At 51.9% G+C, this 14429-nt stretch overlaps 2 protein-coding genes across 15 annotated transcripts in view; one reads left to right on the top strand and one right to left on the bottom strand.

The window, feature by feature from the left end:
* The window catches only part of POLH (DNA polymerase eta), a 37607-nt gene extending 33563 nt beyond the window's left edge, over positions 1-4044 (top strand). For all 11 annotated transcript variants that reach the window (XM_048219584.2, XM_057304052.1, XM_048219581.2 and 8 more), the window contains one exon: positions 1346-4044. In XM_048219584.2, the coding sequence (XP_048075541.1) occupies positions 1346-2237 (892 nt within the window). In that variant the 3' untranslated portion in view covers positions 2238-4044. The remainder of the gene's footprint in view (positions 1-1345) is intronic.
* On the bottom strand, positions 89-13084 carry GTPBP2 (GTP binding protein 2). 4 transcript variants are annotated; one of them, XM_044387196.3, is made up of 13 exons: positions 12877-12961; positions 12193-12297; positions 11090-11116; positions 10616-10800; positions 10151-10259; positions 9774-9971; positions 9303-9477; positions 8923-9142; positions 8380-8515; positions 8183-8241; positions 7509-7680; positions 6920-7084; positions 89-6685 (listed from the first exon to the last, which is right to left on the bottom strand). In XM_044387196.3, the coding sequence occupies exons 4-13, from the start codon at positions 10747-10749 to the stop codon at positions 6509-6511; spliced, it is 1545 nt and encodes a 514-aa protein (XP_044243131.1). In that variant the 5' UTR covers positions 10750-10800; positions 11090-11116; positions 12193-12297; positions 12877-12961; the 3' UTR covers positions 89-6508. The 4 variants fall into 4 exon arrangements, with proteins under 4 accessions (XP_044243131.1, XP_026363145.1, XP_057160037.1 ...); XM_026507360.4 differs by lacking the exon at positions 12193-12297 and having other exon boundaries at positions 12877-13084; XM_057304054.1 differs by lacking the exons at positions 12193-12297; positions 12877-12961 and adding an exon at positions 11331-11405.
* Between the last annotated feature and the right edge of the window lie 1345 nt (positions 13085-14429).

Raw genomic sequence — 14429 nt, forward strand, 5'->3', positions numbered from 1 at the left:
TCCCAACTCAATTACAAGCTCCAGTGGTATAATACCGAATGTCATATTAAATCTCACTTCACTTGGTAATGAAAAATAACCAAATAGATCATTGGAATATGTTCATTTATTGTTCAGATATTAATGATTTTCAGTATTGGAATCCTCTATTTAACATAGCCTGTTACATTGGAAAAAAGTATTCCTAATTCACAATGGAAATATAATTATGTGAGAGACATAAATTGGTTGTTTACTTATAGCTCTGTACTTGATTATAAAAAATAAAAGTTTAACCTGAAACTAATGTAACATTGTGTCAACTACAAATAAATACATAAATAAATAAATAAACAAAGTTCACTGAACACCTAAGTTATTGCTTGTCTGACTACGTGGGTGCTACTATTGTGTGTGCTGGCCTACAATATGATGGGGTCTCTGAAGCTGGAATCTTTGGTCTTTGTGTGGAAAAATTTATTTAACTTTTACTTCCTGATATATGTATTTATTTTCAAATACTGAACAGTTTCACTGAACTAAATGGTAAAATGATACTGTGTTCATATGAAACCTTATCAATTGACAGACTCTAATACTTACCAGGAGTGTGAAACATACTGACAGGGAAGCATCAAAATGACCCGATTATAAGTGTCCAAAAGCATGAGACCAGAGGGTACTGAGACCCTGTCATAACCGTTCTAAAATGGCATTTACTCTACCTCATCGAGAGACTAATCTGTATATAAAAGCATGTTTTATCTTCTGAAATTCAACTAATGTGAAAATTATTTGAGTAATTAGACATAATGAATAACGCTATGGCACAAATTTCTTGAAATGTTTCTGAGACTAGGATAGGTAATTCCAGTTGTGGGATTTTATTCTCTAGAAATTCGAGTTGGAAGTCTGTCAGAATGATGGTTAGGTGGTGCCTTCTTTAAAAACAGAATGGGTAACAGGATTTTTTTCAAGAGACTTCCCAGTCTAAATATTCTAAAGCTTTTTTGTTGCCCTGAATAAAATTTCTTGCCTCAGTCCTGAATTACAACTGCTCTTATGTATCTTCTGATACACGTTACGAACACCTTGCTGTCAGGGGATCTGTTGTGTAAATGTCTGACCTGGTTAGGTGTTCACCAGGTTAGCAGTTCTCAAGATGTGGTCCTAAGCTAGCAAGATCAGCATCACCTAGGAACTTGGCAGGAAGGCATATTCTCTGCCTATTCCAGGTCTACTGAATCTGTATCAGTCTGATAACCCTAAAATTTAAGAACACTATCGTGGCAGAATCACAATCCCAGTCATTTACGAACTGAATCTGTGACCTGGTGCTAATCTTGTTCCTTTACTTTCTATACAGGTCCCCTCCCCTCTCAATGGTCTTCCTGTGTGCTACCAAATTCTCCACTTCTGCCCCTTCATCTTGCACAGACATCACCACCTTCCTGAGCAATGACCCAAGTTCTCTGCCAAAGGTGCCAGTTACCAGTTCAGAAGCTAAGACCCGGGGATGTGGCCCAGCAGTGACAGTCACTAAGAAAGCAACCACTTCTCTGGAATCATTCTTCCAAAAAGCTGCAGAAAAGCAGAAAATCAAAGAAGCTTCACTGTCCTCTCTTCCTGCCACTACCCAGGCCCCCATGAGCAATTCACCATCCAAGGCCTCCTTACCTTTCCAAACCAGTTGTACTACGGGAACCGAGCCCTTCTTTAAGCAGACAAGTCTACTTCTAAAACAGAAACAGCTTAATAATCCTTCAGTTTGCTTCCCTCCACAAAATCCACAGTCCAGTCCTAAAGAGTTAACAAACTGTCTTCCAGCAGAGTATCCAGATTGCACCCCTGTCTGTCAAGCGGTGTTGAAGCTAGAATCCTCTAAAACAACTACAGAGCTGGCCTTGGCCCAGAACAGCCCAAACAGGCCTGCTTCTTTAACTTCCAACTCTGCTCTGGCAGTGGCTCAGAAATCAACTACTTCCCCAAGTCCTCTGGCAGCTGAGGACCAGGTGCCCTGTGAGAAGTGTGGCTCTCTGGTACCTGTATGGGAGATGCCAGAACATACGGACTATCACTTTGCATTGGAGTTACAAAAATCCTTTTTGCAGCCCCACTCCTCAAACTCACAGGTTGTTCCTGCCAGTTCTCCTCAAAGTAAAAGAAATCCCAAGAGCCCTTCAGCCTCCAGTAATAAACGCCCCAGGCCTGAGGGCGTGCAGACATTGGAGTCATTTTTTAAGCCGTTAACACACTAGTGCTGCCCTCAGGCTTGCTGCAGGGTTTTACTATTTCACCTGTAAACTAGGAGATGGAAATATGCTCACTTCTCAAGCAAATCTGTAACTTTATGAAATTTTTAGTAAGAAAAATAATCCAGTTAGATGCGGGGTTAAAACTCCCATCTCTTCACAGGCATGGATTCCGATTCCATTGTTGACAGAGATGTAAAAACTAACTTATCTTGCCGAGATGCAACTGCTTTGAGTTTTTAATCACTAGAGTTTAGGGAGGCAGGGTCAGAGTACAAATGTGTGGGCCTCGAAGCCTAGGCGAGGCACTTTTCTCATCTGTACAACTGATAAACCTTACAGATTATGGGACATAAAGGACAATGTGTTTAAAGTACATGGCTTAAAGATGGCACAAAAAAGGAACTGAGGGAGAAAAGACGTTTTTAAAATTTTCCCCAACCTCTGTGACGGGACAGTTCAGATAATGCTTTGACCAAAATGTGAGGTTTGAGAGCGCGAGGTGAAGACCTGAAACCCTAAAGTGCTAACTAGTTTAGGGCAGGGCTCTGTACACAGCAGCTGCTCAATAAATACCAAATTTCATACAAGTAAATCCTATTATGGCCATGGTTTTAGCCACCGGCCCTTCTAGCTCTTGCATTGGTCTCATGTAGAACGAGATTGTGAACGGGCCAGTTCAGGAGCTCTTCGATTGGGTAAGTCCCAGTCAGAACTAGAGCATCTCTAGACTCTTTCTAGGCTGTGAACTGCGGCGGCAGCAGCAGCAGGGAACTGTTAGCAAGGGTCTCAGCCTCACCCCCACCCCTACTGAATCAGAATCTGCGTATTGACAAGATTCTCCAGGGTGTTTGAGAAGTGCTGACCTAGAAGAGGCCGTGCCAGCCAGGTTTGTTAGGGTGCTGACATGTCCTTAAACCCTGAAGGAAGAGCTACTGCTTGGCTTTCAGGGTCACTGGCACGTTCATCTCTTCCCTTTTGATGTTTGAATATTTAGCTTAGGGTTTATTGTAGCTTTTCTGCACCCATCCATGTTTATAGCACTGTGTTCTTAATCTGCAATCTTCTATGTGGAAAATCAGCTTTTTTGATATGGGAAACCTTGTGTTACAGAGAACCCAAGTGCCGATGAACTGAACTAGGTGGCGTTGGGGGAAGTGAGTAGGAAGAAGGGTGTACATATCCCCCCTCTCATACATAATACACAAACCAACTGCTCTTCAAACTTACTTATAAATTGGGGGTCTGTATTTAGTTTGAAGAAGGGGGGAGCATTTGAAAAACATTGCATGTAACAGAAACTTACTTCTTCCTTCAAAAGTATTTTCCTCTTGTAGCAGCTGAATACTGTGTACATGGCCCTTTTCCTACCAGATTTGTAGTTTCTTGAAGACAAGAATTCTTCACAGTGCCTTGCACATAACAGGTGCTTGATATGCATTGGATGAAACTTACGTAGTAAATAATTTTAGATGATTACTGCAACTGGGAGAGTAAAAATGTACATGTTACGGGGGGGGGGGCTGCTTTATACATCTTTTTATCCTCCTAAACGTTCCATTAATGTAGCAAGGTATAGCTCCCTGGTTCCTGAAGATGTCTTATTAAATACTGAGATCATAGGATGCCTGGGGGCTCAGTTGGTAAAGCATCTGCCTTGGGCTCAGGTCATGATCCCAGGATCCTGGGATTGAATCCCGCATCGGGGTCTCTGCTCAGTGGGGAGCCTGCTTCTCCCTCTGCCTGCCACTCCCCTGCTTATGCTCTCTCTCTCTCTCTGACAAATAAATGAATAAAAAAATAAATACCGAGATCATTTTCCAAAATTTCCTTTCTTAATCCAGTGAAAAGTTTAAAAAAAAAAAAAGCCTACAATGAAGCAGTATTCTCCTTCGGGTACTCTACAGCTTAAGTGGAACAAAGTTTGAACACTTTGGTTGATTGGAGAGAGTCATATAGAAAAGCAATGTGGTAGAAACTCTGGCTTCACTGGGCTTATAGAGGCCAAGACAGGGGGGGGAATAGATAACTAGGAATGACAATACCAGCAGCACACCTTCTGTTTTCTTGGAAATGCCAACCCTGCCCCAGCATACCGGCAATAAGCCTGTGGAGGGGACAGCAGACAGACATGCAGAGGTCCGTGTTGGGGGAAAGCTATAGTACCTTTTTTGCTGAATACAACCTTCTCTCATAGCTGTTTATCCGCTGCACAGAAGGAAGGAAGTAGCTCTTAGTCCCCAACGCAGGAGGAAGAGGAAGCTCTTCAAGCACAGACTTCTTATCGTAGTAGCAAGTTAAGCCCGTGATATTCTTAAAAACAGCAGCGTCTGAATAGTTTGGGAAGCTATCGCTTTAAAACCCCAGAGATGGGCGTCTGGGTGGCTCAGTCGGTAAAGCCTCCCATTCTTGATTTCAGCTCAGGTCATTATCTTGGGGTCTTGAGATCAAGCCCTGCGTTGGGCCCCGCTTGGGAGATTTTCATCTGTCTACCCCCCAACCTGGCTGCTCACTGGTGCGCACTCTCTTAAAAAAAAAAAAACAGCCCTGGAGACAGAATGCCTCATGGGGCCTTGGGTCACATTTATCATTAAATTTCTTTTGTAAGGATCGGTACTCAAAACACAGTCCCATAACACATGACAGGTACTCTGAACACAGAAACAGTAAGAAAGGACTAAGGTTTGGCTGGGTGGCCCTTGTAGCTCCAAGAAGCATTTAAGCTACATAAACTTCAGGCTATTCTGCACTGGTAGGGAGAGCGTGAGGGCCAGACTAGCAGGACTCTAAGATCCATTCCTCAGTAAGTAGGTGGCACACCCAGCTCCAAAGCTCTGACGGCTCAGCACAGGAGCCATCTCCCCACCACTGTGACCCTATCAGGGGCCAACTACCCAAGGGCGGGGTAGTTACCGATCTCAGCTAAGAAGACAGCACTTTCACTTTCTATTCTGCTCACTCGAGAACTATGCAAATAAGCCAGAACAGCCAGGTCACAACACTGGAGCACTGATCGCATGGGAGGGAGAGGGAGGGAAGAATGGTGACTGAGATACCGGATGGGTTCTTTCTCCATTCAGGGCTCAGCAGTGTTAGGCTTTCACGTGTCTAATCCTGAAGAGGAATCTAGCTCTGGAAGCTGAGCCCGTATCTTAAACATAAGCACAGTGTATTCAATAAAACATTTTTTATTCTGTACAATATATATATATGTGTATTTAAATATATATGTATATATGTGTGTGTGTGTGTGTGTGTGTATGTGTGTATATATATATACACATATATGCAGAGAAACCTGAACCAACAAATCCCTGAGTCCGGGGAACCCAGGACATTAACAAAGGGAAAGGAGGGAGTCCATGCCCTAAAAGAGTAGGAAATATGGCAACACCTTCCCCTTTCCTCCAGGTTCCCTGCAACAGAGGGAGGACTTACAGGGGAACAGGAAGGGGGGGCAGGGGTGGCAGGATGAGGAGCTGTGGGTCAGGTCCCCAGTCACTAGTCTGGGAAAGTAAAACACTGTTTGATCCAGCATTAAAACCAACAAATCACTGCAGAGGAGGGGACAAGACTGATTGACATGCAGCTGACCTTCGGTATGCCAAACCTGAGCTTGGCAGCCCCACGCCTGGGCCAGCACGACAAATAGCACCTGTGGGGCCTGTGAGCAGAGAAATGGGAAATGGCCCTTGAGTGAAGAAGGGAAAGGAGACAAAGCTGAGGAACAGACCTCATGTCTCAGCACAAGGTGGGAGCACTGTCCCTGTGCCGTTTCTTCGGACCCTGGGCCACCAGATGGCCAGGAGCAAATGTCTTTTGTCCACAGTCAAGTAGAGATGGGCAACTTACATGGCCTTGAGAAGAGGTATAGAAAAAGGAGTGCTTTCGAGGACCACCCCCAGTTGTGACAATTCCTGAAGTGCAGGGACCACACCGGCGAATCATGCCCAGTCTGGACAGTGGGGCCAAGGTGGCGGTGGTCGGCTCCCTCCAGTAGACAGGCCATGGGGTTGCCAGGGTTGATGAGCCAACCAGGTGGACACACAGCTGCCGAGCACTGCCCTGAATTCTCCTGTCTTCTCCCTCAGGACTGTCCCTCCCTGGCCACACCAAGCTTGACACCTCTCCAGAAAGGTGGCAGGGAGCATGGGGCAGAGAGCACCGGTCTCTCCCTCGCCTATTAACACACAGAGCCGCCAACAGCGGGCAGCATGGCCAGAAGTCACCTTATATATTGTAGGGACAGCAATGGAACTGTGCCTGCCTGGAGGAGTTCAGAAGCCCATGTTGGCCTGGGCCTCTCCTGCTGCAATGGCTTGTACATCGGTGACATGGCCGATGCCCTTGGTGACACCCTCCCGGAACAGCAGCTTGGCGCCCACCTTCAGGTACTCTGGGTGTTTCAGGAAGCGGAAACGTACCACTGCCTTCTCCCCTGTCCGCAGCTTGTCCTGCAGCAGATATGCCGTCACTGGTCCTGGACAGAGCCTCCCATCCCGTTCTCTACCAGCCTTGGCTCTCCACCCTCGGGGGCCTATCAGGCTTCTACCCACCCAGAGTGGGGCTCGGTCCCCTTTGTGGGATCAGGGTGTTCTCTATGAGTCTGGGGCCAGGCCTCCTTCCTTTCTGGAGGCAGAGAATTCTGACTTTTCCCTGGAAAAACGGCACGGCTGGGTCCCTCTCACCTTGGCATGGATCTTTTCCACCACTGCTGTCTGACGTACGTTGCCCACATGTACTGTCACCTGGAAGCCTCGCCGGAACGTGGTGGCATGGAACAGTAGGACGATCTCTGCCTCGAACACGGAGCAGATGGTGGGATTCATCTCGGGGCTCACCATCACCATGCCCTGGGGAGGCACAGCCCCCAGACCAAGGGCAGACCTTTCATTAGTCTCTCCCTCCCCCACCACCGTCACACCCTCTCCAGCTCCTGCACCTCTTCCTCTCAGACTTTAAACACAAAGACCTCAGAAGACAATATTCACAACTCTCCACTTAGAACCCTTCCTTATCCCTCCCATGTCCTCTACCCCTTCTTCTACCGCTTAGTATTTCTAGGCTCCCGGACGTTCAGGTTGCATGACGATGATCCCTACTTAAGGATTCTGAGTATTCTGAGCCTTTTTTATACAGCCTGTGTAACCAGCTTCTTGGGTTAGAGGCTGCTTCCTCTGAGCTCCTCTGAAGCAGCTCAGGCGCTTCTCATCCAAGCAGCCAGTCTCCCGGGCGCTTGTCCTCGTGTTCCCGCCCCAGCCGACGCCCCCACCTCACCTTGCGAAGAAGCGCGCGGTCGAAGTCCCCGAGGGCCAGCGTAGCGGCCTGCCCCGCTCGCAGCACGCGGCAGGCAGAGCGGTTGCGCTGGATGCTGCACACCCTCAGCTCCAGGAAGCGGCCGTCGTCCGCGGGGCCCACCACCAGCCGGTCCCCCTCACGGCAGATCCCACTGCGGCCCAGAGGGCAGGCGGCACGCCGTCAGTCTACCCCCGGCCCGCCACCTGCTTCTCCGCCAGGGTCCCCCACAACATTCCTTCCCTCCTAAGCTGACTCCTTCGGTGGGGGGAGGGGGCAGGGGGGAAGCTTCAGACTCTAACGGCCGATACCTGGAAAGGCCAGTAGTGACGGTGAGAGGTACCCCCGGCTTTGAAGAGTCTTAAGGGACCTCTCATTTCCCTACGCGGAAATGACGCCAGGTGAATACAACTGGCGCTCAAGACCCACACTTCAACCTCAGGAGCCTGGAGATTTCCAGTTAGCGGCAATACTATTTCTTCCCTCCTGAGGCAACAGACTAGCTTTCTCCAGCTCTTCTCACGGTGAGAGCCCGGCCCGGAAACAGGCACCTCATTTAGACGGGTCCGTACAACTCCAAGGTCTCCTTAAGGCCAGGACCGAGTGCATGGGAATGTGAGGGCTGGAGGGGGTGGGGAGCGAGCGAAGCAACTCACCTGGAAAGTGTCCCTCCAACAACTGTCCCCACCTCTGGTACTGTGTAGATTTCGTCTACCTGAGGCCAAAGAAAATGCTATCAACAGCCAGCCAGGTAGGGCTGGCAAGTCCAAAGTCTCTTCAACAGGCTCAGGGCTTGGTCGCAATTAGTCCTTCCGGGTTCTCCAGCTCACTGCCCGTTCGGGTGGCCAGCTACCTGGAACTCCGTCAGCTGCTGCATGAGTTCCTCCTGCTCTTTGCTGTTGGTGAGCGGTGGCAAGATATTCAGAAAAACTTTCAGCAGGTCCAGACTCTCTCCAGACACGCTGGACAGTGTGAAGATAGGAGTGACGCTGCAGAGGAAGGCATGGAACGGACAGATGAGGGAGCTTCTAACAGGAAGCAGAGGCCAGAGCTCCCCGCATGCAAGGGGAGCTCCTGGGGCGGGGGCGGGCAGGGCACCTCTGTCCTATCCGCTAACCCTCTCAGGAGCTCTGAGGCCTCTCTCTGAGAGCCAGCCAAGGAATGTGGCTCGCGAGGCTCATCCCAGAGCCCGAGGGAGACAGCGAATGCCTGGCATAGCACTTTGTCTCCTGGGTCCCAGGCACCAGCAAGACTCCAGGCTGGCTAGCACAGACGCCCTCCCACAATCCCAACCTGAAAAACCACAGAACTGAGCCAGAACTGGTCTGCTCCTGGGGTGGGACACCACGCGGCAGCCTTCCCTGTGGATCAGGGCTCTGGAGTGAGAAAGGCTTACTTGGGTGACTGGGCGAACTGCTGAGCCGCAGTGACAGCGTCATCCTCAGAGGTGACCAGCATGGGGACCTTGTGGCAGCCAGGCTGCTTGAGGACCCGCTCTAGCTGGCGTACTGTCCTCTCCACTGTGGTCTTGGCACACAGGTCCACCTTGCTGACCACGATGAAGAAGGGCACTTTCAGGGCCAGGGCCAGCCCCAGGTGTTCCCTTGTGGTGCCAGCTGCCTCAGAGAAGGAAGGCAGGCAGCAGGAGAGAAGGGTGAGAATGTGGGAGGGAGCAGAGGGAACGCGAGAGTTCGTCGGGCTCCCAGGTTCGAGGAGACTCAGGGTGGGAGAGTCGGCGCCCCCCTCCAGCCCCGTCCCTGCCCCACTGGCTCGTACCGATCCCAGTGTTAGCGCTGACGAGCAGCAGGGCGCAGTCGGGGCAGTACGAGGTGAGGCCGAAGATGGTGGTGTGGAGGTACTTGTGGTGGCCGGCCAGGTCGATGAAGGTGATCATCTTGGAGCTGCTTTCGCAGATCTCTTCTGCCGTCCGTGAGTCACTGTAATTCACCACCTGGCCCGGAGCCCAGGGCTCTCAGTGCCCCCTGCCAGCCTCCCCAACCCTTTAAGAGTCGCCAGGACCTAAACCAGTCACTGGGTGACCCTGCCTCCTACCCCTGAGCCCCCCATCTGACATAATTCAGCTGATTCCCCACGTGCCTTCTAAGGAGACAGAGCTTGCCGTCTGCTCTCAGGGCCGTCTTCTACACTACTTCCGCAAGTGTCCACACTGCCCTCGGGCTCTGTTCTTCACCACTACCATCCCAGCCTCAGAGTCTGGCCCCACTGGGTCCCGCTGATTGCATGCACCTCTCCCTTGCTGTTAAAGCCCAGGATCTCGAAGCTGATGCTGGAGGTTCGGCCAGACTGAATCTCATGCAGGTGGCGGAAAAGGTTGAGCCGAGCCCGGCCCCGCCCATTGTCCAGCTCTCCCTGGGTCAGGACTCCAAGCAGAGTCGACTTCCCTGAGTCCACATTGCCCAGGACGGCCACACGGAGGTCTAGGAACTGTGGATGAATTGCGAGAGGTAAGGACTCCAATCCCTTATGTCCCTCCACGGACGGTTGGGTTAAGGGCAGTGACACTCCCTGGGGACCAAATGATGACCTGGCCGCGCCCAGGTTCCTGGGCCGGTGACCCTCCTGGGGAGCAAGGGCGTGAGAGGTAGGGAAGGGTGTGTGCTCACCTGTTGGTTGTCAGGGACCTTTCGTACCAGCACTTCGGTAATCTTCCGGGGCATGTCGCTGTCATAATCCACTTCTCGCTCCCGGAGAACAGTGATATCTGCCCCGACCCTGTCACAGCAAGGCCACGGCTGCCGCATCGCACCTGTACTCCCCCCCCCCACCTTCCAACCTGGCTCTAGACCAAATGGCCTTCCCGCACCTCCCACCACCAGACTTCACTGTCTTACCACCCTCCAGCCTATCCCACATCCTTTTAAACAAACAAATCTTAAATCAAAAAGCAAAAAAGCCTTGGTCCAATATGGAGGAGGCCAGAACACTAGCCCTCCCCACTTCAGCCCTTTGTCAAGAGAAGGCAGCAGAAGGAAGGGCCCTCCTGGGCCCCTCAGGCCCGAGGTGACTGGGTATTCACAGGTCTTCTCCAGAGTTAGGTAAAGAGAACCAAGGGGGAATGGGAAGCATACTTCTCTGCCATCCGGTGCAGGGTCTTGAGGGACGCCCGCATCTCCTCCTCCGCCAGCCCCACCAGCAGCCCATTGTCCTCCACCCCAATCTGGTAGACGGCCTCACCGCGGCCCTCCTGGAGCCGCCACTTCATCTGTGTCACCAGGTGCTCAAAGCGGTACTGGGATGGATTCACCAGCTTCAGCTTAGGCCAGGGGAGGTGTCACAAGAAAATCAAGTCAGAGACGCTCCTCCTAAACCCACCTGCTCCCCACCTGTCCTGCGGCAAGGACCAGGACCTTCCCTTCCCACTGAAACACCCTCATCCCTGGTCTCCTCTACCAGTGAGTCCCCCCTCCAACAGAATGAGGTACAGAGCCTCTACCCTGCATCATACCCCTAAATTGCTATAGATCACAGGGTTGGAAGGAGCTCAGAAAAAAATCACCCCATACCAGCAAGGACAACCTGCCCCTCCCCAGCCTAAGACTCACTTTATATTCGATGTTTCCATCTTCAGCCTGAAAAGAAACAGAAAGCAGTTATGACACACTGTCCTGACCAACTTCTACTTCCCTCTGATTCCTGCTGGGGCCCAGGCAGCTAACTTGAGACAGCAGGAACCTCAGAGGCACCTGCTTAGACACAAACCCTCCACTCAGTCCCAATGGACCTCCCTGAAGGGAAGGCCTTTAAGAATACAGTGAGTCACCCATGTAAGCCAGAAACAGAAACCTCGTCCCTCCTTTCTTTGATTCCTGGTGGTACATTCCTCCTAGATGCAAGATCACCCCTTCCTTCTCTCGGGGCCTCAAACTATTGTCCCCAGAAGTCTAGATTTCCTCTGTGTTCGGGTTGCTGAGGTCATTCTTTGCCACTGGTCTGGGAGACACCATTTCCTTCCTGCCCACCCCTCTCAGCTGATGTCACCAAGAGTAAGAGGCTGCAAGAGGTTCTGGACCAGGGCCAAACGGTGAGCTTAGCACTGGTCACTATGAGCCTGATGAGAGATGAGCCCAGGTAAAATGAGGGGCAGGGCTCTGAAGTTGGGGCTGAGATGAAGAGAAGAAACTCAGGAAATGCAATAAAGGAGACAGACTCCACGTACCAGATTCACATGCCTCAGTTGAGGTGAAATCCTGAATCCACCCACACAACCTCCCCTACAACTTTCCTCTATCAGGTTACCCACCACAGAAGCAACCTGTTGCCTGAGCCTTCCCCTCCAGGGTGCGACGGGATAAGAGATTCGCTTGTTCTGCCTGTCCTGCATTTTGGCTCTCCTCCTCCCTGGCCATTTCTTTTTCTTTTTTCCTTCCTGTCACCATTCCATCTCCTCAAGGCCCTCTGACTCCCAGGCTCTAACAGGTCTTCACCCACAATCTCTACCTCATGGAGTTAAAAGGGAAATCTTTTCCCATTAGCAAACACCTTCTTTTTTTATCATTTTACTAAAGGTGAAGAATTAGGATGGGTGCCTTCAGAAAAGTCGTACAAGAATGATGGTCTAGGCCAATGGTTCTCAAAGTGTGATCCCAGGACCAGTAGCATTAGCACTGCCTGGGAACTTATAAGAAATGCAGAGTATCAGGCCCACCTCTGATCTATTGAAACAGAAACTCCAGGGGTGAGGCAGCAATCCGGGTGATTCTGATACTTGCTAAAGTTTGATAACCACTGGCTTAGGCTCGGTCCTCCTTTCCTAAGAGGGACAAAATAGCAGTTATTCTCTGCCTTAGGGACAGATGAGGCAGGTATGTGGAAGCCATCCCCACTTCCTCATAGGACAAAGGGCAACAGGGCTTAAGCCTGACTGTTTGTTGTCTGTTTTTATATGTGCGTGTATGTGTACTCAGGGAGAGAGATGGAACATATTGCTCTCTTCCCCAGTACTCCCCTCCTCCCCTGTGGAACAAGTTTAGAAAACTCTGCTGCCTCCTCATCCCAGGATGCAGTCTCCCTTCTGTAGCAGCAGATGAAGCCAGGGCATTCTACTTTGCTCTTCCCAAGGGGATAAAAGTGGGATCCCCTTTCTCCACTTCTCCTCCTGGGGTTACTGAATCAGAATGGGGGAATCCTCCCTCCCCACTCGTCCTCCCTGGGGTCCTGACCCCAGAAGGAGGGTCCTCCCTGGGGTCCTGGAACCGGAAGGAAGGGTTCTCCTCTCCCCCCAGTGTTCTGACACCGGAAGGGGGTATCAATTCCCTCTGCCCCGCCTCCCTGGAGTGCCGGGACCGGAAAGAGTGGTTTCCTCTCACCCGCCACTTCTCATGGGGCTCACCTCGGGGGGCAGGTACGGAGGGTTGTTGGCTTTGCCCCCTCTGTTCCTTCCGTTCTTCTTTTTCCCCTTTGGGCCCCCGCAGCCGCTGCTGCCGCCGGCCCCCCTAGCCTTAAGGGTTCCGCCCACGGCCGGGCCCCCTCCGGGCCGGCAGCAGCCGCCGAACAGCTCCGATACCCGCGAGTCCATCCGCCGCTGCCGCCAGCCCCCCGCCCGGCCCCTCCCCCCCCCGCCACCGCCACCGCCACCACCGCCGCCGCCGCCTCCCCTACTGCCACCGCCGCGTCCGGCCAGCCAGAGGAGAGCGGGGTGGGGCCCCGCGCAGGCCACGCCCCCACCCCACTCTGGCCCGGGGTCGCGTCAGAAACAGCCGCGGGGCACCACGGGAGATAGAGTCCTCAAACGTGGGACCTCCCTTAAATGAGCTGCCCGATGCCCTACAACTCCCAGGAGGCATTGCAGCTCAAGGGCCGCGGCGTGGCTTCGGGGCGTAGGCAAGGAGTGCGCCTTTGCGCGCAAAGGCCTAGGGGACCTGTAGTCTGATTCCCAATCTCCGCGCTCTGAGCGGGGTTTTCCTTGGGGCCTCCTTGCGGAGAAGTTTAGAGCCCCGCGGCCTGGGGGTGGGGCAGTCACCCGAGGCAGAGGGCTTACATCAGAATCAAGCTTTATGGGCGCTCCTTGGTTTGGCCCCTTAACGAGATCCCAGACAACAGGTTTTGGACGTGGGGAGCTGCAAAATTCAGGGCGACTTGTCCCTCCAGGCGGCGGGCTCCGCCCCTGCCTCAGTTTCTTCTCCGACAGCCCACGTGCCGTCGGGGTGAGTCAGGGCGAATACCAGGGCGGAGGCAGATGGTGGTTAGCCTAATTACGGCTGTTATTGTTGCGATGATTATGCCACCTTTAACCAGTAGTCACTACTTTATTACCCGGCTGGCACCCTCCGGGGGCTGGTTTTAGCAACCCGAGACATCGCGGTGCCACCGACACGAGGCCAGAACCCATAAACCAGCCTTACAGCCCGAGGGCTACAAGGGTGCCCGTAGCGAGCGTCACCCCTCCCCTTTGTTTTGAAGCAGAACCAATCCCTACACAGCGAGTTTAGTTTTAAAATAGCCAGGCCCATAGGAGGGGCCGGGCCCCTGCTTGGGGCGGGGCTGGGGCTCGGGCTCGGGTTACGTCAGCCACTGCTAAGGCTGTGGCTGGGGGAAGTGGCCGGCAATAGAAACTTGGCCAAGGGCCCTGGGGATTACTGACTTTTGACTTTCTTGCCAAGCCATCTCTCTTGCTCTTTAGGGCTCTTGCAGTCGGCAAAGAGTAAACATATTCAGCGACAGAAGCCAGTGCACGAGACACTAGAAAGGCAGAGTGGAGAAGCAGTTAGTGTTGCTGGGCTGGGAGTCAGGACGCCAGGGTTCAATTCCTAGCCCCATGGCTGTCTCATGATTCACCACTCACCCTATGTCCACTTCCCCTCTTTCACAAACATCGAGATGCTCTCACACCGCCAAGAAATAAAATGACCCTTCCCTCCAGGTCTCAGCTTTCCTTGGAAAACT

This window comes from Ursus arctos, unplaced genomic scaffold (assembly GCF_023065955.2).
Source record: "Ursus arctos isolate Adak ecotype North America unplaced genomic scaffold, UrsArc2.0 scaffold_29, whole genome shotgun sequence".
Lineage (NCBI taxonomy): Eukaryota > Metazoa > Chordata > Mammalia > Carnivora > Ursidae > Ursus > Ursus arctos.

Coding starts and splice junctions, on each gene's coding strand:
- GTPBP2 (XM_026507360.4), bottom strand. CDS start 13,062: ATGGACTCGCGGGTATCGGAGCTGTTCGGCGGCTGCTGCCGGCCCGGA. Junction 8,242..8,379: donor AGCAGCTGACGGAGTTCCAG/GTAGCTGGCCAC, acceptor CTTTGGCCTCAG/GTAGACGAAATCTACACAGT. Junction 7,681..8,182: donor GTTGGAGGGACACTTTCCAG/GTGAGTTGCTTC, acceptor TCTGGGCCGCAG/TGGGATCTGCCGTGAGGGGG.